At 40.7% G+C, this 25,143-nt stretch overlaps 1 protein-coding gene across 1 annotated transcript in view; it reads left to right on the top strand.

The window, feature by feature from the left end:
• Positions 1-24,017, top strand: part of ALOX5AP (arachidonate 5-lipoxygenase activating protein) — a 37,387-nt gene extending 13,370 nt beyond the window's left edge. The window contains exons 2-5 of the mRNA XM_001376859.5: positions 6,356-6,455; positions 11,795-11,865; positions 14,089-14,170; positions 23,525-24,017. Coding sequence (XP_001376896.2) covers positions 6,356-6,455; positions 11,795-11,865; positions 14,089-14,170; positions 23,525-23,687 — 416 coding nt within the window. The 3' untranslated portion in view covers positions 23,688-24,017. The remainder of the gene's footprint in view (positions 1-6,355; positions 6,456-11,794; positions 11,866-14,088; positions 14,171-23,524) is intronic.
• The last annotated feature ends 1,126 nt before the right edge of the window (positions 24,018-25,143 follow it).

Below are 25,143 nucleotides of genomic sequence, written 5' to 3' on the forward strand. Positions count from 1 at the left end.
TCCATCTTCTAGGACAAGCAGAACAAGTCTACTATCTCAGACGATGTCTTCAGTCGTGTCTCCACAACATATTCTTCTTTCTAGAGTGTCTCTCTTGTTCCTTTGATCAGCTGTCACATGGTATGGTTTCTAGTCTTTTCACTAACAAATCATCTTCTTTTAGAGGTACCATAGCTTATCAATGTTCTAAATTGTGGTTTCCTAAATGTGGTTCCCAGAATGTAGTCTGGTTAAGGCACAGTATAGAGGATGATCACATTTTTCATTCCAAAACTTCAGTTTCTATGAAGGCAGTTTAAATCCACATCATTATTTTTAACCCTTACCTTTCCTTTTCCAATCAACATTGTGTATTGGTTCTAAGGCAGGAGTGATAAGGGCTAGGCAATGGAGGTGAAGTGACTTGACCATGGTCACACAGCTAGGAAATATCTGAGTGTCTGAGGTCAGATTTAAAACCAGGATGTTCTGTCTCTAGGACTGGCTTTCAATCCTTTGAGCAACCTAGCTGCTCCCAGTCCACATTAATTTTGTCACATTATATTGTTGACGCATATTAAGTTTGCAATCCCCCCAACTTTTCTGGATCCTAGCTGGATCGTAGGATCACAGAGTTTGAAAAGAAGTTAGAGGGTATCTAGTCCTAATACCTCCTTTTTCAGATAGGAAAACTAAGATTCAGAGACTCAAGTGTCTTGCCCAAGATCACACAGGTAGCAGATAACAGAACTGGGATGTGAAATTAGCTAATCTTGCTGCCTCACACATCTTCCTCATACCTTACCTGTACAGTATATTTTTGGAATCCAAGTGTAAGACTTTTCACTTATCCTTACTAATTTCATCTTATTAAATTTATTCCATTTCCTAAACCTGTTATGACCTTTGTGGACTCTAATTCGGTCATCTTGTAGGTTAGCTTCAGCTGCAAATCTGATAAGCATAACATTTATGCTTCCATCCAAGGCATCAAAATAGGCTAAAGACAGAGCTCCTTCCTAGAAATCTTTCTGTTGGTTCATTTTGTTCCACCAATTTCAAATCTACTTAACTTGTATTCTTTTCCAAACTAACTCATTCTGTCTTTTCCAGAAAGTTATCAATCAAAAGCATTTATCTATTAAATATCTATACTCTGTCTATGACAAGGGCAGCTAGGTAGCACGGTGGATAGGGTATGCAGTCTGGAGTCAGGAAGAAGTGAGTTCAGATCTGGCTTTGCATACTAGTTGTGTGACTCTGAACAGGTCACTTAACCCTGTTTGCCTCAGTTTCCTCATCTATAAAATGAGCTGGAGAAGGAAATGGCAAACCACTTTAGTATCTCTGCCAAGAAACCCCCCAAATGAGATCACAGAGAGTCAGACAGGACTGAAACAATTGAACAATACATCTATGACATATCCCTGAGCTACCTACCAATCAACTAACCCTTGGAAAAAAAAAAGAGGAAATGAAATTCGTTTGGCATGATTTGTTCTGGATATATCTGTGGTGACTTGCCTGGATGGTCACTTCCCTTTCAAAGTGCTCACAAACCATTCCTTTAACAATTTGCTCTAAAGTTTTGTAAGAATTTATAGCCAATTTCAGTTGCCCATAATTTGAAAACTCTTTTCTTTTTGAAAACTAGCCCCTCATCAGTTTCCCTATCTGTAAAATGAGGCAGTTGGACCAAATGGCTTCTCAGGTCCCTTTCAGCACTAGAATCTCTGCTCCACAACTTCAGTCCTTTGGCCTCTTGTTAATTCTGCATGCTTTTGTGAGAATTACTGACAAGGCAATCACATCTCCAAGATCTTTTAGAATCCTTAAGTGTTGTTTGACATGTGACACAGTTGATAAAGTGCTGAGCCTGGAGTCAGCAAGATCTGAGTTCAAACCTGACTTCAGACACTTATTAGCTGTGTGACCCTGGGTGAGTCACTTAACTTCTGTCTGTCTCAGTTTCCTCATCTGTCAAATGAACTGGAGAAGGAAATAGCAAACCTCTCCAGTATCTCTGCCAAGAAAGACCCAAATGGAGCCACAGAGTTGGATGCAACTGAACTACAGCAACAAAGGAATTATTTACCTGAACCTGATCATTTGAACTCATTGAGAGCAGCTGGGTGTTCTATGGAATTATGTTTTGCATCACTTTACATGTAGCAAGGTTATCATATTACTTCCCTTCTCAGTGTGTGGGGAAGAGCAGAAGGGAGGGAGAGAATTAGGAACTCAAAAAATTTGAAAATGAATTAAGAAAAAAACAGAATAACAGTTGAGCAGTTCCTTTTGGTCTCAGAGATCTGTGGTTGTTGCCTAATCTAAGATCATAGGGCTGAAAGAGACCTCAGAGAAGATCTTGTCCAGCCTCCTCATTTTCTTTTTCATCTGCTGTGTCCTACTCTTTGTGACTCCATAGACTCCATAACATCTATACTGTCCATGGGGTTTTCTTGGCAGAAATACTGGAGTGGTTTGCCATTTACTTCTCCAGCACATTTTGCAGATGAGGAAACTGAGGCAAATAAGGTTAAGCAACTACCCACACAGGTAGGAAGTATCTGAGGCTATACTTGAACTCAGGAAGATGGAGTCTTTTTGGCTTTCCAGAACCAGTACTCTTCCCACTACACCAGTTAGCCCTCAGTTTACCAATTTGGAAATTGAGGTATAGGGAGGCTGGAAGACTTGCACTTAGTCCCAAAGGTAGTAGATAGGAAAGACAGGATTTAAGCCAGGATATTCTGATCCCAGAGCCAGTGGCCTTTCTACTATATGCTGTTACCTTCAGATAAATTGGTCCTGTCTGATACTTGAGTTTCAGCTCTTCCAGCATATCGTAAAAAGCCTTTTCTGTGCTTTTTAGCCTTCCTTATAAGCATCAGACTGACAAGTCTTTTTCTTCCTTACGTTATTCTTATAAGTTTGTAGCAGTCTTTTGTATTCATTCTTAGCCACCTGTTCTTGCTTCTATCTTCTGTGCAGATGTTTAAAAAACTTCATCAGTGACTTCCTTATCCAACCATGTCTTTGTACTCTATTCATCTTCTTCACTGCGACCATTTGGTTCTGGAATTCTCTTTCCTTCTTTACCCAGGTTCCCTTGTAAAAATTAGACCACAAGGATCCTGCTGCCTTTTAACAGACCCTTTGAAATCTGCTCTTCTACACTGGAGGGCACTATTAAGAATATTCCAAGTGTCATTCTCCTTTCCTATTAGGAAATTTAAACTAGCATGGTTACTTCCTGTTACCTGATAAACTTTCTGTGGCAGAGGTGGAATTTTCAGATTGGAGGGGGAAAATTAAATACTCGAACTATCATAACAATGATGAAATGCCTGGGAAACCCAAGAAAACTTGTTACAAGTTTCTAAGAAGGATTGGAAGGGAAGTGGAGGAGGGAACAAGCATTTGTTAAGCAGTTATCACTATGCTAAGCACGTTTACAATATTATCTCATTACATCCTCACAGCAACTCTGTGAGTTAGGTAGTAGAGTTCCACAGAGTTCATTAGCATCTCCATTTTACTGTTATGGAAACTGGGGCAGTCAGAGATTATGTGACTTGTCCAGGGTCATACAGTTAAAAAATATCTGGGGTGGGATTTGAACTGAGGTCTTCTTGACTATAGGTCTAGCGCTCAGTTCACCATGCCATCTAACTGGCAAGTGCAAAATACTCTAATACCTAAGACTCCTCAGAGGAGACTACTATGAAGGGGAAAAAAAGAGACCCCACTTGAAAAATGCAGAAACTGAAAGTTAGATAGATGCTTAATGATTATCCAAACATGACTGAAAAAATGATTTCTCAGGATAAATAATAGACACTCAGAAGGAGCATAACCAATCACAAGATATCCAAAAATTTATTCATGAAAACTACTAAAAATCATTGGACCTAAAAACCTTCACCTAATCCTAGATTCTATTTGGAAATGGTTTGGAATACTGTATTCTGTTGAAATTGTTGTATACTTCTTTGCCCTACATTAGGGCAAAGACATATCTTACTTAGACATAAGTAACTTATGACATATCTTACTCTTAGACATATCTAACTCTTTGTGAATCCATTTAAAGTTTTCTTGGTAAATATACTAGAGTGGTTTGCTATTTTCTTCTCCAGTTCTTGTACAGATGAGTAAACTGAGGTAAATAGGGTTTAGTGATTTCTGAGTCACATAGCTAGTTAAGTGTTTGAGGCAGGATTTGAACTCAGGAAAACAAGTTTTCCTGACCTCAGGCCCATTATTCTATACATTGTGCCCCCTAGCTGCTTTGTCATACTTAATGTAATTCATATTTTAGACAGGTAATACTCTTATGTCAGATCAGTCTTTCTCAGAGTTTGCTTAAAAATATACCAGTGTCAGAGTTAATCATATTTGTGGACTATATTTCAAATAGTTGATGGAATGATTCCAAGTAGTGCTAATGGACTGAAGGAGGAGAAAAAGTTTCTGAGACAGAGCCAAGGAACCTTTATTTCTGAGATAGATCTAATGATATGTGCAAAGATGGGCTGTGTTTCAAATGTTGCCAAGAGGTCAAGAGGATGAGAAGAGGCCATTAGCTATGGCAATCTCTAGTGACTTTGGAGAGAGCAATTTCATTCAAGAGATAAGGATGGAAACCATACTGAAGTAGGTTTAGAATTCAGTGAAAGAAAATGTAGGTACTCATTTTAGATGACTTTCTCAAGGTGTTTAGCCAAGAAGGGGATGGGATGAGAGATATAGGAGAATAGATAGCAGGGATTGTCGATTTATTAGGGATGCAAAAGACATGGTTGTATTTGTAGGCAGTAGGGTGGGAGCCAGTAGATTGAGAGGCTGAAGATTAGAAAAAAAACAAACAAACCTAGAGATGATAGAGGAGGCAATCTGCTAGAGAAGATGAGATGGGATCTAGTGTTGATGTAGAGGAGTTTGCCTCTTCATGTGACACAAGGAGTGAAGGAGATATTGGCAGAAGTCATCTGAATAAGGATGTAAGATGAGGAGGAGGGAAGAAGAGGGAGCTCTAGGGAAAGATGGAAGCAAAAGAGGTGTTGAGTATTTCTGCCCTCTCAACTCTATGTTAACATTATCTATCTTTCCCAAACATTTGACTTATCTTCCTCATTATGCTCTTTTCTCAGAGAATAGTTTTAATTTTAAGCCTATTTTATGTTTTGAATTTTGGGGAGACAATTCACCTATCTTCCCCCCTCCCAAAACAAACTCAGACCTTCCATCTTAGAAATGATACTGTGTATTGGTTTTAAGACAGAAGAGACTAAATGCCATTGAGGACCATAAAAATTTTGTGATGTTATTACAATATTTATAGAAAGATGGGTAGATATGAAGAACAGGGGATATGGAAGGTTTGTAGCAGGGAATGGAGAATTTTCTTTATAATTTTTCACAATTGTGTACTCGGAATTTCATTGTTTTAGATGTTTCCATCAGTTGTAACTAGGATAGAGTGCCAGGGCTTTGATCCCAGGTGCCAGCATTTGTAACATGTGGGCAGCACTTGTAGACCTTTTCAGCTGCAAAGAGACAGTGAACTTTGTGCCTAGTTAGCAAGAACTATTAGTTAAAATGGGAAGCTTCCAGATGGTGAGTGTTTTTTTTTCCTTCCTTTCCGTGGCTACACCCAGTCCCTTCCCCAAGTGAGTGTCTTTCTGGAGAAGCCACTTCCCAGCAGCAGCCTTTTAGGATCACTGCCACCCTACCCTTACCCTTGCTCAAGTGAATTGGAGGTGTATCTTTTGCTACTCTCCCCAGATGCAAAGATTGTTAGAATTGGCTGTTACTCTCACTCATATCACCCAGATTTAGTTTTTGCTGTGGATAGAAAATTCTAAAAACTGAAATTCTGACTATATGAATTTTGCAAATACTTTTTGGTCCTGGGCTCTTCTTTCATGCACTTTCAAGACCTTTAAATTTGGCTGGTATGCTCCCACCTGGAAAACATTGCTATTACATCTTCTCCCATCTTGGATTCTTCCCATCTAGGTTTCTTACAGAAGGGGATGCTGGTCTATGCCCAAGGACAGCAAAATACTTTTTCAGAAAGAGGATTAAGCAGTAGTGATCTACTAGATCTTTGAGCTTTGCCGGGTGCCTAACATTGTGTCTGGTCCTAAACCTGTGTCTCTGCACTACCTTGGGGGCACATGAAGTAGCCACCTTTTCTCCTATAGCTGAAGATAGTAAGGTGGGAAGAAGGTACAATATACAGAGAATAAGCTTAACTTTTTGGTGAGATCCATCTTGGGGACTGTTTGAAGCCCTGGTGAATTATGGAATGAGAACATGGGATTTCAGAAACTGCCCTCCATTCAACTTTAAACTTATCTTTGCATAGGGTTCTTTGCTCACAAAGTAGAACATGAAAGTCGGAGCCAAAATGGGAGGAGCTTCCAGCGAACTGGGACCTTTGCCTTTGAGCGTGTCTACACAGCCAAGTAAGTCCTCAGCCTTCGTGCAACTGTTTAAGAGAGGGAGAGAAGCTAGCAGGACAAGCATGTTATATACCATAGTTGCTTATATGCACGCATCAAATATATCTGTTTAGGAGATTACCCAATTTTCATGAAGTGAGAATTAGATGGAGTGTCTGTGGGGTGGTTCTTCCAGTAGGCAGGGCTGGCTTTGGAGTCTCGACTCTATCCCACATGAAGTTATGAAAGGTTGGGTTTAGGAGAGAGGTGGAGCCAGTCACAGGGTACTCCCTGTACCGGAAGACTGTGGCTTAGCCCACTGGTCAGGGCAGTCACCCAACTTCCTTTGAGGTTAGTCCAGTGCTGCTGTCATGGAAACTGCCAGAGCCACCAAAAAGCTGGCACAAAACTTTGTACCAGCCTCCTCCTTACACACTTACTCCTTTCCACCCATGGAGGAAGTTGAGAGGGATGTCCTTTGGGTTTATGAAACAATAGAAGAGGAGTTCTGAAATGCTTCTTTTGACTTTTTTCTCCCCTTTTTCATTTTGTGTAAAAGGGACTGTTGGATAACACATGATTCAAGGAGTGTAGAGACATAGGTGAGACTGGAGATATAAATCCAAATGGATGTTATTCAAATTAAACATTTTTCTTTTGTTGCTGATTTTAAATAAAGGTTTCAAGGCAGTTACTCATTTGCCTGCTTCACCAAGGTCTAAAGGACCCATTTCTAATCCTAACCCTAAATTCATGCATCCTCCTATTCCAGGCATATTCCACCCTTATTTCACCTTCCCCTCTCCACCACCCCTCCTCACCACTGTCCCCCTAACATACACTGGACAGATGTTAATTGAACTCCCTAACTAGTTGACCTTCACTTGCTCTAGTCAGCCAAGACTTAGATGTCCTTAAAGATAATGCAAAAGGGGAAGATCCAGGCCATCCTAGAATCATGATAGGAGTCTCAAAAATAATAGAAACAAACTGAGAAGAGAGAATTCAAATCAAAGGGAGACAAGAGAGGCTCCTTGGGCTGTCCTCCTGGCAGCAGTAGCTGCTCTGGAAATCCAGCCATAAAACCCAGTTTGCTTCTTGGTGAATTAAACTTTCTGCAAGTACTTAAGGCACATGAGGTCGGCCCAGTGACTGTCCATAGATTCACTGACATATTTTTTTGCAGTCCCTCATCTGGTCAGCATTTTCATTTATTTAACTATATAATGAGGGAAGAGGAGGGCCAGTGGAATTCACCTTCAGCTTTTCTGCATTGCTTATTCATTGTCAGGTACATCTAGCAACTGCTCTATCTAATGATATTTAGTTTTCTGGCTCAGTTTCTTTATTGAAATACATACACTCAGGATCAGACCCAGGCCAACTTCTGAAATCAAAGATTTTTTAAAATTATTTTTTAAAATTTGTCTAATTTTATTTTTTTTTAAACCCATACCTTCCGTCTTGGAGTCAATACTGTGTATTGGCTCCAAGGCAGAAGAGTGGTAAGGGCTAGGCAATGGGGGTTAAGTGACTTGCACAGGGTCACACAGCTGGGAAGTGTTTGAGGCCAGATTTGAACCCAGGTCCTCCCATCTCTAGACCTGGCTCTCAATCCACTGAGCCACCCAGCTGCCCACAAAAGATTTTTTTCCCCCTGCCTTCCTTCCTGCAAAATTCACAGAATAAAGGAGGTAAAATTTTTGCTGTGTTCTTTCCTGGTCATATTTAGAATATTTTGGTTTAGTTATAGATCATACATTTTAGATCATATAATGGTTAGAAGGAGACTTCATATACTTTTTGTCTTTGCCTGATTTTAAAGGTAGCATGGAGCCAATGTTCACTTGCCTCTTTTATTTTTTTAACCCTTACCTTCTGTCTTAGAATCAATACTTAAGTATTGATTCCAGGGCAGAAGAGCAGTAGGGGCTAGGCAATTGGGATTAAGCGACTTGCTCAGGGTTATACAGTTGGGAAGTGTCTGAGGTCAGATTTGAACCCAGGACCTCTTGGCTCTAGGCCTGGCTCTCAATCCACTGAGCCACCTACCTACCTACCTACCCCTTTTACTTACCTCTTGTTTCAACATTTCTACCAAGATGAAGAAATAAATGAACACTGACCTAAATGCTGCCTTTAAAATCCACAGTGTTTGTCATCTTCTCCTCCTCATACCTTCTGGCTAGATTTATGCCATTATTTCAATGATGCCAAAGACCTCAGATGTGGATATTGCCTCCAATGTTTCAAATTTAAAACTAATTCATTACTTTTCATCTTTGTCCATTTTTGTCCATTTTTCTTCTACAAATCTTTTGCAGATGATGGAGCTAAGGTAGTGTCCTTCTTCTTCTTCTTCTTCTTCTTCTTCTTCTTCTTCTTCTTCTTCTTCTTCTTCTTCTTCTTCTTCTTCTTCTTCTTCTTCTTCTTCTTCTTCTTCTTCTTCTTCTTCTTCTTCTTCTTCTTCTTCTTCTTCTTCTTCTTCTTCTTCTTCTTCTTCCTTCTTCTTCTTTTCTTACTCCTCTTTCTCTTCTTCCTCCTCTTCCTCCTTCTCCTCCTCCTCCTTCCTTCTTCTGGATTATATATTTCCCAGATATCTTAAATACCTCCTTTTGCCTCTTTCAAGTCCTAGGTAAAATCCCACTGTCTACCAGAAGCCTTTCCCAATTCCCTTAATGCCTTTCCTCTGCTGATCATTGTTTATGCATTGTTTGCTCATAGTCTTCCTCATTAGAATGTGAGCTCCTTGGGAACAGGGACTATCTTTTGCCTTTCTTTGTATCATAATATTTACTATACTGCCTAGCACATAGAAGGTGCTTAATAAATGATCATTGACCTGCCTTGCATATAAATTATTGTGGTACTATAATATAACCCACTTTTGGCCATGACATATATATTTTTTCATTTTTGCCAAATTTTAACTCTATCTTTTCTAAATTTTAATTTTGTGGAAATGATGGTATTTCATGAACTTTTAGCCATATAGTATCATTGAAAAAACATTAACATTTTTTTAATGGACTTTTGTAACAGGTAAACTTCCCGAGTCTATTAAAAGTATTCTGTGGTTTCTCAAAAGCAATGCATCCAGCACTTTTCTTCTAATTAAATTCTAGGTCCAACTTATTGATCTAGGGTCCTGTCTATGGCACATGTATACACACACACACACACACACACACACACACACACACACACACACACACGGTCTCAGAGGGGTTTGAATCCTTGTTAGGCTATTTCTTTTGAGGGGTCCTGGATCTCAATAGTGAGACTACTATTGAAAATAAGGAGCCCTTCCTTTTATAAAGTTTTTTGAAAGGTCAGAGCCAAATCGATGTCAGGTTCATCTAGCAACTGCTATTATCTAATGATATTTATATCTATTCTTCTAAATGAGCCAAAGCCCTTAATTTTAACCTTTATTTGTGTACTTCTACATTTGACTTATTTTATAGGTTAGAAAATGTACCAAATTATTCTTAGAGATATAGAGAAGTAAGAGGAGGATGTAGCAAAAGGAATTAAGGTATTTCTCCATGGGGGGGGGGGGAACATTGGTCACACATGTATAACACCAAAAGAAAACAATGAAAGTAACTGTTAAAAAATCTATTTAACAATTCACATTTAGTCATCAAGAAATAGCAGCTGGATCTTGCAGAAATAATGACACAAAACCTTTCTTGGGGATAATTTCAAATAATAATGGGTTTGCCAGTGATAAAGAGAACCTCATGTAGTGTGAATTAATCCAAGGAAAGAGTAGAGAGAAAACTTGAAGTTACAGTGAATAAGATTTATTTTTTGACCAGAAACCACTTGATACATTCTGGTTTGTGATCCTGGATAAGTTGCTTTATTTTTTAGTGCCAGAGGCAATTTCTAAAAACCATAAATTGATCCCTCCTACTTTTTGCAGATGTATAAATAGAGATCCCGAGAGGTTAGAGTGAATACTCCCAAATCATATAGTTTACTAGTGACAGAACTAGAAGGATCAATTTTTTTTTACTTAAAAAAGTTTTTAGTCTTCCATCTTGCCTTCCTGCACCAATAGTCCATCATATTTTTTTAATAGTGCTAATTATTAAAGCATTTCCCCTTATGCCAAGTAAAAAAAAAATATGTCTCAAGGCAGCTAAGTGGTTCAGTGAATAAAAAGCCAAGTCTGGACACAGAAGGTCCTGGGTTCAAATCTGAACTTAGATACTTCCTAGCTATGTGGCCCTGGGCAAGTCACTTAACCCCAATTGCCTAGCCCTTATTGCTCTTCTGCCTGGGAACCAATAGCTGGTATTGATTCTAAGACGGAAGGTAAGGGTTAAAAAAAAAAACAACCTCTCTCTTTACAGCTTCAGTACATTGCCCAGAGAGCTGCCCTCTGGGACAAAGCAAAATCAATGTGACCTCTCCTCAATGGGAGCAATATTTCAAATAAATACAGCTTATGTCCTGCCAAAGTCTTCTCAAGTGAAATGTCTCTTGTCCTTATAAACACTTTTCAAACATAGTTTCGAGGCTTTCTACCATCCTAGATATACTTTTGGCTTTTGTCCATTCCAAAATGTGGTACTCAGAACTAGATAGAATAACTCTAGATATCATCTGAGCAGGGAAGGAAAGGGAGGAACTATTACTTTTCTCATTCTAGATACTTCAGCTCTTTTAGTGGAGAGATCTAATATATTAGCACCTTTGGCTGCAAAGGTCCAGTGTTAACATACCAAACTTGCAGTCGATTAAGTGTCTCAAATCCTTTTTAGCTGGCCAAATGTCTAGCTTCGTCTCCACCATCTTGTACTTGTAAAGTAGCAGTGTTCAGATTTGAACTCTGCTCCTCTGACCCCAAATCCAATGCTCTTTCCATGATACAACATTAAGCAATATCTCCCAATGGTCCAGAACCTGATATTTTCATGTTTGACACTCTCTTTGATCTCTGACCCACAGCCTGTAGGGCTTGACTAGTTTACAAGGCTAGATTTGGGGTTAGCCTTCCTCTGCCATTCCCTTCTTGTTTGCATCGTTCACATTTCGATTCTAATGAGTTTCCTGGCAGAGCCAGGGCTCGGAAGAGGGCCAAAGGAGTCCATTAGGAAACCCTGCTTCAGATAGGTTTCATCGAAGGAACAGAATGAATGAGTTTCATACATGTGTTCATTTTATCCCCCTGCCTGTTTCCAATTTGGTGGCTGGCTGCCATGTCTTATAGGACAGCTGTAGGGGGAATTATGAGCATGAGCCTGTTTTTCATTGTTTGGGATATGAGGAGGTAATTGTTAATTTGGAGGTTAAAAAATCAAGTTTTAGTGTTTCTTCAAGAGATTATTTTTCTTCTCCTTATTTTCTAGCCAAAACTGCATAGATGCCTACCCCACTTTTCTTGTCATGCTTTGGAGTGCGGGACTACTTTGCAGCCAAGGTAATCGTTACCTTTTGGATTTATTTCTCTTTTGTTTGTGTCTACTGCTCCACGGTTTCAGAGCTGAGGACTCCCTCCCGAGACCCTTTGCCAGCCCCCCAGCTCTGATCTTTGAAGCCCTCTCGGGGCTGAGAACACTTCGAGGTCATGCATCCAGGCATTTTCTACTGGAGAAGGGAGGAGGGTGTGATAATGCATCCCCAACGCTCGCTCCCTGATGGCTGGTTGAGAGCCGCTGGCCGACAAGGATGGTTTAAGGCTAAATGTGACTCAGAATCCATAAGCAGAGTTAGCTCAGAAACAAGGGCATTATAAATGAGAGCGCCTGAGGGATAGATTCCGGGGCTGCTGTCGCTCGGTTCTTCTGTTAATAAGTTTCCAGCTGTTTCCCTTCTCCGGGCATATGTCTGCCAGCGATATGGGCTTGTCCTGCAGCACAACATCCTTTCTCCAGTTTATCCGCAGCTCCCAGTTTTGACTCCACTAAGCTGGAGGAACGGAGCAACTATACAATGAGTTGATTTAAAATTAAATGGAAACCAGACCCATGCTTTTGATTCCTTTCCAAGATTACAGCATCTGATAGTCTTGTTAAGGAGCAAAACCTCATCTGGCTGAGGTTTTGGTACAAGCTTTAGTTGGGCTATCAAGCCAAGTGATGGCTGCACATACCTGCCCCCTAGTGGTACTCAGAGAAAAAGTCTAGAGGACTCCGGGTACCATTTCATTCATTTCCATCCAGCTCTCATGAGGTGGCTGGTAGGACCTCCTGGACTGCTCCCATTTCCCACTCTGAGATATATCCCCAGGCTAACATCACAGGACAAGTGGCGACATGGCCGAAAATGAGGAGTCCCGAATCCCCTTCTTTTTCAGATTATTCCTGGCTAGGAGCTTAAGCTGAAGTAGGTCGAAATGAAAGTGTCATTGAGATAGAAGAAGACCCTTTGACACTCTAGACAGAATCCATGAAATGAGACTATGGGAGGACAAGACAAAAATGTGTACACTACGGGAAGGCACGGATGGGTTGGAATCTGTTTGATTGGAGGGAGCATGGAAATATTGGAGACACAAAAGAGGGAATTATTAAAGTAGATGGACCAGTAATACTCATATAACACCCAAACAAGGTTCCTGTTACTATAATTCCCTTTGAATATTTGAAGGTGTGTCATATGGATGAAGGAGTTTGGTTTGTTATACTTGGAAGGCAGAACTCTATAGACCCAATGGGCAAATGTTAACAGAGAGCCATATTTTAGCTCAATATGAGGAAAAAAATTTCCTAACAATTAGAACTGTCTGAAAGTGGAACAAGCAGGAATGACTAGGTAATATGGTGGTTAGAGCTCCAGGCCTGGAGTTAGGAGGTCCTGGGTTCAAATATGACCTCAGAGACTTCCTAGCTGTATGACCTTGGGCAAATTGCTTACCTCCAATTACCTAGTCCTTATTGTTCTTTTGCCTTAGAATCCATACAGATTCCAAGAAAGAAAGTAAAGATTAAAAAAAAAAGTGGAACAAACTGTCCTAGGACATGGTGAGCTAGCTACCTATTACTGGAGGTCAAGTGGGGGTTAAATGAATTCATCTAGGTTGTTACCCAGCAGAATCACAGCTGAAGTTGGGCTCTTTTCACTTTAGGAATTATCTTCCAAATTGATGACTGAGAATCTATGTTTACTGGAGAAACAGTTCTCTGTTCGATAAACCTTGCTCTGTAGCATAGTTTATATTTCTTATGTTATATATGACTGTGTTAAAGTGCTTTTACAATCTTAAAATACCATATGCACATGGACTAGTATTTTTGTGGAATTTTAAACATGAAAAAAACCTTAGTGGCCAAATTGAAACTCCTCATTCCATTTCTTTGATCATTCTCTTAACAGGGTTTTCAACGTTGGGCGAGGCTACTTGTAACATCTTCTTTCCTAAAGGTCTTCATACTCCACCTAGGATAGTTTGGTGATTTGGATATTGCCTAAGAATCAGAGTGATAGTCCCGAGAGCCCCCAAGGTTCTCATTTTGAGTAGTATAACTTGCTTCTGCAACACACATTTCAGCAGAGACATGTTTTCCAAGTTTCTTGTCCATTGCACTGTGACATTGATTTTTTTGTGTGTTAACAGGGCACCTCCCCTCCCAGGACTGACTCAAAGTATTTGACAAAAGAGTGTTTCCTAACATGGTGTCTTTTTCTTTCTTTCTTCATGTAGTTCCTGCTGCCTTTGCTGGATTGATGTACCTGTTTGTGAGGCAAAAATACTTTGTAGGCTATTTAGGAGAGAGGACACAGAGGTGAGTTTTTAGGATTGACTAGGAGATACTGGACTGATTCATTTTGGACTGATGATAATTTAGAAAAATTCTCAACTGGTCCATCATCCTGTCTAGGACCTGAAAACACATAAATAGTATGTTTGAATAGCATTACTGTTTCTAAAATATCCAAACCCTTATTTATCACCTACTTGGTGCTAATAGGGAAGTAGAGGTGGTTAGGTAGTAGTGGCACACTGTATAAAGTGATGGACCCAGGGTTAGGAAGACCCAAGTTCAAACCTGACACTTGCTAGCTGTGCAATCTTGTACCAGTCACTTAACCTCTGTCTATCTCAGTTTTCTCAACTGTAAAATGAGGACAATAACAGCATCCACTTTGCTGGGTTGTCACGAGGATTAAATATTTGTAAAGCACAGTGCCTGGAACATAAGAGGTGCTTTATAAGTGCCTCCCTCCTTCCCTCCCTTCCTCCCTCCCTCCCTCCCTCCCTCCCTCCCTCCCTCCCTCCGTTCCCCCTTCCTCCCTTCCTCCCTTCATCCCTTCCTCCCTTCCTCCCTTCCTTCCTTCCTTCCTTCCTTCCTTCCTTCCTTCCTTCCTTCCTTCCTTCCTTCCTTCCTTCCTTCCTTCCTTCCTTCCTTCCTTCCTTCCTTCCTTCCTTCCTTCCTTCCTTCCTTCCTTCCTTCCTTCCTTCCTTCCTTCCTTCCTTCCTTCCTTCCTTCCTTCCTTCCTTCCTTCCTTCCTTCCTTCCTCCCTTCCTCCCTCCCTTTCTCCTTTCCAAGAGTCAAATGCAGGCAGTGGAAAAAGTGCTGGATTTGGAGTTCAAGGACTTGAGTTCGATTTCTACCTCTGTATGTATGGAGTACTAAGCGCTGGGGAAGATACAAAGTGTAGATACTAAGTATGTCCCCGCCCCCATGAGGCTTACAGTATAGAAGGTGGCTCAATCTCAAACTTAGATAATGATATTAAGGAATGCTACTTAGGTGCATTAGAGAGTTGCAAAATACAGAGTAATGAGAGCTCCAATCAGACCTGATTTAGGTTATGTCCTAGGTCCCTTTCAGTTCGAAATCTACAATTGTATTTGTTCTGCTTGGCCCCACAGGGCAGAACCAGAAGCAACAAGTGCCATTTGCAGAGAGGCAAATTCAGACTTGATGTATGGGAAAATTTAAGTGGTACAGTTGTTCCAAAGTGGAATGGCTGCTTCAGAATCTTGAGGACTCCAAGTAGGGGCTGGTTAGTATGGGACCAGAGTAATGATCTGGGAGGTCTTTTCAGATTCTGATTGTGTGTGATTTGGGGACCAGGTAGAAAGTTTTAAAGCACTCCTAGGGATCTGATGCTTCTCCCCCGTCTACACCTTCAGCCACTGCCTCTGAGAATCAATCATCTTATCCTTCTTTTGTGGGAGGGACAGTAGAAGAGTGAAAATAGAATTGAATCTAGACACAAGTCCTGGATTTGAAACCTGCCTCTGCTACTTCCCACCTTTCCCATCATGGGAAAAGTCTTGGGCAAGCAACTTAATGGAGCCCAGAATCTCTCAATGATTAAATGGGGTTAAAGCCTGTTATACAGTACGGAGGGTTGTTGGGAGCATCAAATGAGGGAATGAATACCATGTGCTTTGTAGTGTCGGTTGTTAGTACCATTTGAGCCTGGCTCTTCGAAAGATTTCCTTTGAGCTCTGAGAGTGCAATGAGAACTAACGTATGCAATTTGTGCTCGATTCATTTTAGTAATAGATCCTCAGGGAATGAGATGAATGGAAGCCATGGTAATCATGAGTAGTGAGGAAGAATAATTATAAAAACCTAAAATAATGTGGGACCCTCTAATCACAAAGAACTGTTACTATCTCACTGAATTATTACAGTCACCTTGTAGAGTGGGTAGTGCAAATATTATTGCCTTCCTTTTACAAATGAGAAAACACTTAGATCAACGCCTTTAGATCTTGGTAAATGGCAGAGGTGAGGTTTGAACTCAAGGACTTCCCTCTCCAGATCTAGCACTCTTCAAACACATCACACTGTTCACCGCACTATTACATACCATTTCATTACTGATAGACCAAAGCAAATATAAAAGCTAAAAGCTGTAATGACCTTCCTCAGAACTGGAGTGGCCTACCTAGAGCCTGGTAGTAGTTGTTGTTCCATTGAGTCCAATTCTTCATGACCCCATTTAGGGTTTTCTTGGCAGATACTGGAGCAGCGTGTCATTTCCTTCTTTAGACCATTTAACAGATGAGGAAACTGAGGCAAGCAGGGTTAAGTGACTTGCCCTGAGTTACTTAACTATTAAGTGTCTGAGGCCCAAGTTTAACTCAGGAAGGTGAGTCTTGCAGATTCCAGACCTGGTGCTCTATCCACTGTTCTGCCTAGCTTGCCCCTAGTAGAACAAGAGATCATTATATCTGTGAGGAGGGGAAAACCCCTCCTCAAGCCACCAAATGCTCAAAAGGCAGCTTTCAGCCATCAGAAGCATCTGCTAAGGGATAAGTTACAGGGAGGTGGAGATGGTCTGCATCCTCTCTTGCTGAGACTAGCTTTCCCTACTATTGCTTTGACCTCCTTCCCTCTTCATTCTTATCTGTGCTCTCCAGTTGCATCATTCCACAGCCCTTAAAGTAACTTTATGTTCAGATCGTATCTTTCATTTGCTGCTCAATTACAGTGTGTAGGACCTCTTCCAGGGAAATGAGGCAGAAGTGAGGAAGAAGAAGGATTCTAGGTCTGGGTCAGCCATTCCTTTGTTGGGTAACCTTTGGCAAGTCATATAGCCTTAAAAAAATCCTTACTTGCTGTCTTAGTAACAATTCTAAGACAGAAGAGTAAGGGCTAGGCAAATGGGTTAAGTGACTTGCCCAGGGGCACACAGCTAAGAAGTGGAAGAAGCCAGATTTAAACATAGGACCCCTTGACTTCAGCCCTAGTGCTCTATCCACTATGCCACTGAGCTGCCCCTTCACATAGTTGAATTTCTAAACATTATTTTTCTCCGGTGTAAAATGGGAATAATAATACCTTTGTGTCCTCTCTCCCAAGGTTGTTAAGAGGAAAAATCTTGATAAATGAAGTATTCAGGCATTTCGTTCACTATTTTTTTACCCCTCCCCCATCCCTGTATTTTCAGCTTTGGACCATGGTGTGACTTCCTAAACTTTATGGGATAAATTTGTCTTCTTTTGTAATCTGTATGTGTGTTTGTACCAGAGTGTGTGCGAATGTGGAAGCTGCTGATTTTCCTCCTTGGGGAGGCATCCATAGGAAATCTGCTTTCATTAGTTTAGGTGCTTACCTTGCAGAACCAGTCATCATGCTCATGTGGCCTTTTCCCAAATAGAATTGAATAGAATGTTAGAGCAGGAAGAGACTTTAATGATAATCTAATATATCTGGAAACTCAGGACTGGAGATGTTAAGTGACTTGTTCAAATTAGTGGGAGACCTCACATTAGAACCCCAGTTTCTTAACTTCTAGTCTGTTGTCTTTTCCATTATGCTACCTCCATTTAGAAATAATGCTGCCCCAGAGTGAGAATCACACAAGCCTGAATCCATTTTTAGATGTATTTTGGAATTTTATGTTGTGTTTGCAGCTAGAAATAAGGTCATAGGCATATTCCTTACAGACCTAATAACTCAGCCAAAGACTCAGAAGCCTAAAAGAATTCTCAGGAACTTAGCTCCCTTATGCCAGAGAGAGGTTGAGGCATTCGTGCTCCCTAGGCAAGGTTTGAAAACTGTGCTGCCCATTTTACTGTCAGAGACAGCTAGGTTGAATGCTGGATCTTTCAAATCTTGAGTTCAAATCTAGATGCAGACTCTTATTAATGAAGTGGCCTTGGGCAGGTCACTTAACCTCAATCTGCCTCAATTTCCTTCAGTTTTCTGTGATGTCCCTACTTCACAGTGAGATGATAATTATAAAGCACTTAGCATACTGCCTGGAATACAGGAAGTTCTCAGCCCCTCAGAACTGGGGTGCACTAGTGTCCCAAGATTTCCATCTCCTGCTGGGCACATTGGGTTTTTTTTGAAAGGCTGCTAGGAGCCAGACTGGGAATCTTTCATCTGTACCAAAGCAACCACACCTGTCTGTACCAGGACAGGTATTTTCTACCTTCTGTGCCAGCCCAATCTCCCAAATGGGTTGTAGAGGAACAAGTGCAAAGAAGAGCAACCTTCCTTCAGCTTTAGGTCTCACATCTCCTGTTTCACCTGTCCTTTGAGTATAAAGGAGTTCATTCAGTGATGAACATCTTTGGGGACAACTAGGTGGCTCAATAGATTGAGAGCCAGTGCTAAAGATGTAGAGACCCTAGGTTCAAATCTGGCTTCAGACACTTCCTACTTTTGTGACCCTGGACAAGTCACTTAATCTCCATTGTGTAGCTGTTATCACTCTTCTGTCTTAGAATTAATAGGAAGTATTAATTCTAATAAGAAGTATTAATTCTAAGATAGAATGTGAGATAAAAAATCCCAAACAAAACATTTTCACATCTTCTCATGTCCTTCATATGCCAGTAACTCTGAACTCCTATGAATCATCATCTAAACCTCACACCTCACCTCCTATCACCCAGTTCATCATTCCCATCTCCCTCATCCTTCCTACCTTGAAGTTTCATCCTAACTCTACCCAGTTCTCTCACCTTGCCCTTTGGAATGCCTGTTCCCCAGGCAATGAACCTCCCTCTATCTTCAATCTTTTTCTCTTCTGCTCCTACCTTCTAGTGATCACTGAATCCTAGCTCCTCCCTGACGATACAGCCTCTCTGGTTATCCTTTCTGGTACTAGTTACACCTTTATTTATTTCCTTCAGCACCCTGATCAAGGTGGGGGAAATGGTATGCTCTTTGCCAATCCATTGCCACTTCTAGTTTCTTTTACTCCACCTTTCAGCTCCAGGATATTCATGTCTGCCACTCAATCAAAATCCTGGTAGCTGCGTACTGAACTTCAGGACACTTTCCTTCCTTTCTCAATGAGTTTGGTATGAGGTTCACAATTTCCCCCTCTTCCTCAACTCCAGCCCTCACACTAGGGAACTTCAAAATACATATTAATTCATTCTCAATCACCCTAACCACCCAGTTCCTCAACCTATTCATGTCCCAGCTCAGTCATACATAAAGATGGTCATGCCCTTGATCTTGCCATCACTCACAAAAGTATCATCTGCAGGTTCAGGAATTATGAAATCTGTTTATAGTTAGATTTGTCTGCACTGTGACTTTTCATCTCTAGACCCCTCATCCTCTCCCACTCTATCTCTCTGGTACTACTAGCCCCTCTCTTCTCTTCTCATGAGACATCTTGACTCCTGGGTGAACCAATTCAACTTTACATTGCTCTTCTCTCTGGAAACCTTCCCCCCTCCCCTTATTATATTGCTAGATTAGGCTCAGCCAAGTCTCAGTCTTGAGTCACTCCCACCATTCCTTGTCTTCATGCCTAAGTAAGTGCTGCTGAATGGAAGCAGAGAAAATCATGCAGTTCTAATTGGGTCCACTACAATTTATGTTACGTAGCCTCAAGCGGGTCCTCACTGTGGCTAGGCAACCCTACTATACCTCCCTTACCAACTTACCATCCTACTCTCCAGGGTGACTCTTTCATCCCTCCTCAAGTCTCCTGTGGCTCTCCCTACCCTCACTCTCTCAGCTGAAAACCTTGACATATTTTGCAGAAAAAATTGAGGTCATTTGTTTTGAGTTCCCTTTTCTTCCCACTTCCTCATTTCTTATCAGTCAGGGGCCTCCTAACACTGTCTTCTCTTTTATCAGTTTCACACAAAACTCTTCTTACCAAGTCTAACTCCTATGTGTTCAAATGATCCCATTCTATCCTGTCTTCTTCAGCAGATTGGCCTCTCTGTCATCCCCACTCTTTCACTTATTTTTAATATTTCTCTCTCTACTAGGCTCATTCCCTACTGCCTACAAACACGCTCATGCCTCTCCTATCCTGAATAAACCCTTATTTGGCCTTTCCATCCCAGGTATCATTATATATCTTTTCTACCTTTTGTATCTAAAATTTTTAAAAGTCCATCTATAATAAATGTCTTCACTTACTCTCCTGTGATTCTTCTTAATTTATAGTCTGACTTTTGACCATATCATTCCACCAGAACTACTCTCTCAAAGTACTCAATGGACAAATTCAGTGTCCTCTCAATCCTCATTCTTCTTGACCTCTCTGCTGCCTTTGACACTGTTGCTCATTTTCTTCTCTCGGATACTCTTTTCTCTCTAGGTTTTCAGGGCATCACTGGTTTTCCTCCTCTAATCTGTCCAGGCTTAGATTTGAAGTCACATCCTCTGTCTCCTTTGCTAGATCAGGCCAAATAATTTTAGGTGTTCCTCAGGGTTATGTCTTGGTCCCTCTTCTCTTCTCTTTCTATACTACTTCATGTGATGATCTCATCTCTATGCTGACGATTCTCAAATCTACCTTTCCTGCTGTAATCTCTTCATTTATCTCCAATCTTGCATCTTCAACTTCCTCTTAGACTTCTCAAACTGGATGTCCAGTCGACATTTTTAACTCAGGCTGTCCAAAATGGAACTCATTATCCTCCCTACATGATCTTCCACCCTGCTCTTTCCCTGTTTCTGTAGAGGGCAACATCCTCCTCCTAGTCCCTCAGATCACAATCAGGAGTTGTCCTGGATTCCTCACTATCTCTTACCCCCTCTATCCAAGCTGTTGCTCAGATCTCTTGATTTTACCTTTGCAACATCTCTTGAATATGCCTCCCTTTCTACTACAACACTACCACCATTCTGATGCAGGCTCTCATCACCTCACTCTTAGCTTACTGGAGGTTCTGCTGCCTCGTCTTTCCCCACTCTAATTCATCCTCCATTCAGCCACTAACATGATTTTCCTAAAGTGAAGTTCAGATCACATCATTCCCCTATTCAATAAACTCCAGTAGCTTTCTGTTGCCCACAGGAGCAAATACAAAATTTTCTGTCTGGCATTCAAAGCCCTTTATAACCTAGCCTCCTCCTACCTTTCCAATCTTCTTACCCCTTACTGTCTGACTGATACTCTTCAATCCAGTGACACTCACCTTCTGGTTGTTTCATGAACAAGATCCTCCATCTCTTGACTCTGGACCCTTTCTCTGGCTGTCCCCTGTGCCCAGAATGTTCTCATTCTGACTACAGGTCTCCCTGACTTCCTTTAAGTCCTAGATAAAATCCCAACTTCTATTGGAAACCCTCTTAATTACAGTGTCTTTCCTCTGTTAACTATCTCCTTTTTGTCCTGGATATAGCTTGCTTTGTATATGTTTATATACATGTTGTCTTCCCCCATTAGATTATAAGGTCCTTGAGTGCAGGTACTGACTTTTATTACCTCTTTTTGGATCTGCAGTGCTTAGCGCAATGCCTAGTAGGTGCTTAATACATGTTTGTATTTATTGCTTAATTGATTGCTTAATAAATGCTTGTTTCCCTTCTTGCCCTCCATCTCCCTCCTTCCTTCTTAGCACCACAAATTTAGAACTAAAATGGGCCTTGGAATTCATCCAGTCTAGCCCCATCATTTTATGGATATGTCAGGGTCAGAGAGATTAAGAGATTATAATAAAATAAATGAAAAAAAAAGCCACCACAAAATCAAGCAGAATATTGTGCCTTAAAAATAGCCAATCTTGACTCTGGATAAGAGATGAGGAAATATACCACCATCCCTTTGAAGAGGAAAGCTCTGGGTCTGGAGTGGCATGTCATCAGGTGCTATCAATGTTTCCCCTCATTTTGCTTAATATTTTTGCTTTTCATTATCAGAAATAATGATTTATTTGTTCACTAGAAATAATAATTTATTAATCAAAGAATGAAAAATTATTTTTAAATCATTTAATGACTAAAATTTAATAAATCAATAAAATGCTACCTTATCTATTACAAATAATCACTTAACTTGTTTTTCTTCATTAGAAATAATAGCTAACAATTTTATAGAGCTTTAAGAATTGCCAAGTACTTTACATATATGGTCTTTTCAACAACCCTGAGAAGTAGGTGGAATTATTTTTCCATGCCTCCACTCCCTACACATTTTACAGATGGGGAAACTGAAGCAGACAGAGGTTAAATGACTTGCCCAAGTTATATAGCTAGTAAGTGTCCAAGGTTAGATTTGAAGTCACATCTTTCTAACTTCTTGTTTAGCATTTTGTGCAGTGTGGTGTACCCTAGCTGCCATGGGAAGATTTACTTGGTTGTAGAATAAGGAAGAGATATATTTGGAAATTACTATGATGTTAACTGAAAAAAATCAGTAAAACTAATTTTAAAAAAAATATAATTCACAAATAAATTAGAATGCAAAGAAAGACCAAAACAAAATATTTGCTCAAGGACTGATGTGGCAGTGACCTTTAAAGACAGACCCAGATGGACTTTACCAATGGGTTTTAATTCTGCCAATCTCTGTGGGGACAGCTATATATAGACATGGCTAAAGAAGGCCATGGAAGGGACTAAATGTGGTCAGAGCATTCTCAATAACCCAATTATGTGATCATACATTATTGGGAAAATTTTTCCTGACCCAGGCTGATGCTCTGCTTGGGCAGTCCGAGATTTATAGTCCTGCTAAGAGGTATATGGATGTACTAAAATGTCTTTGTCTCTACGCACTTATAGTAGAAGGGTCTATTCTGCCACTGATGTGTGCCCAGCCCTCATTAATGGGAACATGAGTTATTCCTGTGCAGCCAGAGGAGAATAGATTAGCTCTTTAGATTCTGGGGCACCTTTTAGTCTTAACGAGCTTTATTGGCTCATTTAAGCCATCAGTTATAACACAGAGGTACTTAAAGTATTGCATGATACATAGAGATGCCAGACGCATCCTTATTGGCTTTCCTTGAGAAAGACGACAGCCCCAGAAAGGCCTTAATAAGGTAATCATGTTTCTAATCTCTAGTAAGTACCAAAAGATGTCTGGCATTCTGAACCCATGTCCCCTTTGTTCCATGCCCCTGAAAAGGCAGCATTAAGAGAGAAAAAGGATGGCTATAGATGAGGGCACAAAAACAAGCCACTTCGATAGTGTCCAAACCATAACAGGTTTGCAGGAACATTCATTTGAAGAATAGAGAACTCAAACCAGACAAATAGAGGTATAAGTTCTTTGCACTTAAAAAAAAATGTGATCATTAACTAATGATACCTGTGACATAAACATCTTTCATATGAATCAATTAAAAAATTCTTTAGGGGAAAGAGCTATAATTTAAACTGTGGCATCCCTAAGTCATGCCATGCAATTGAGTTGGTTCCATTCATTGGTTTTATATCCATATTTCCTCTCTCTTTCTTTTCCAGCACTCCTGGCTACATCTTTGGGAAACGCATCATATTGTTTCTCTTCCTCATGTCTGTTGCCGGCATCCTCAACTACTACCTTGTCCTCTTTTTTGGGAGTGACTTTGAAAAATACATAAAGACAATAACTACGACTATCTCCCCACTACTTTTGATTCCCTAATTCTCCCCTGAACCTGAAATCAGAGGTCTCAGCTAATTAATACATAGAAACCATGGTAATTCAACCCTTTATGGGGCTCACCCCCTCTTTAAATGGCTGTAAATCAGATAATTTCCTGGGCTTCATGGTTTGAGGTCTCTTTTCATGGAATAAAAGGATTTAGAACCAGCTCCACACTTTGAGAATTCCTCTGGTATCAGTTTGAGTCTTCAGATATGTCCTGTATAGTTTTTTATTTATCCTGCTCTCTGATTTCTGCTCTATGGAATATTGTGTGACTTATGGCATCATCAGCACCTGTTTTCTTTAATAAAATGAGACATACTCACATTTGGTGTTTGGGTTTTATCTTTGAGCATATATACAACACTGGAGAGTTCATAGGGCTGAGGATTGGAAAGAAGGCTCCTTATCTATCCCAACTAGGCACCAGAGGACCCAGAAGGATCAGGACCTGAGGGGAGATCACCTTCACCCACCTAGCTCAGGAAAGTGCAGGAAATCAAGTATTTCAGGGATCCCTTCCTTCCAACCTTCTCACCTACAAGATACTACCCCCTTCCCCATTCTTATCCTCACAGGAGAGGACTCATGTTCTCACTGCATTTAGGCCACCCTACCATTTTTAATGGCCATGGCCTACTCCTTTTCAGTCTCCCCTCTGTCCTTCAGGTTGCATGTGGTCACATGAATTTCTTGGATCAGCAGGGAGTATCAACACAATCCTCAAGATTTTACTGGAAGTCACCAAAACAGTCTTTCCAATAAGGTAGAGAATTATTGGGTTTTACCACTTATTTTGCCTCTATGTCCTCCAAGCACCGAGGCATTGCCATCTGACTCCCCATAGAATTCCAATAACAACCAGGACTTCCCATTGTGGAAAGGAAACTAGACTAACAGTTTGTGTGGGGGAGGGCCAACTGGGAGTGGCAGTTGGGTCTGGGGACTAGCACTTCCTTCCTGCCGGGAGAGGTCTTGAGTCCTGGTGTTGGAGGAGAGAGGAGCTTGTTCAGCCCAGTCTGGAGTGGCATGCTCTTCTTGGTTCAGCCCAAAGACACAGGCTTCTAAAGGTTAGAATTGTTCTTGTTTGCTTTCTGTGTACTGCTAAGATTCTGAATTAGAACAACAAGAGTAGACGGGAGTGGGACAAACTCTCCGCCAGCCTCTGGGGCCTGGCCTCAGGTCTGAAACTGAGAAAAACTCCAATCCCAACTAGTTATTAAACTTGATGTTATTTGAATTCGCAGTCAGATAAGTGGACTATCTTATCTGGTCATAGAGGGAGCCAAAATTTCAGGGCAAGTGGAAAGATTAAATAAAGACATTAAAACATTGATAGGAAAATTTTGTGCAGAAACACACCAAAAATGGACAGACATTCTGCCATTAGTTCTGTTCCATCTTAGAACATGACCCAGTGGAGATTTGCACATCTCTCCATTTGAGATGCTAT

This window comes from Monodelphis domestica, chromosome 4, assembly GCF_027887165.1.
Source record: "Monodelphis domestica isolate mMonDom1 chromosome 4, mMonDom1.pri, whole genome shotgun sequence".
Taxonomy (NCBI): domain Eukaryota; kingdom Metazoa; phylum Chordata; class Mammalia; order Didelphimorphia; family Didelphidae; genus Monodelphis; species Monodelphis domestica.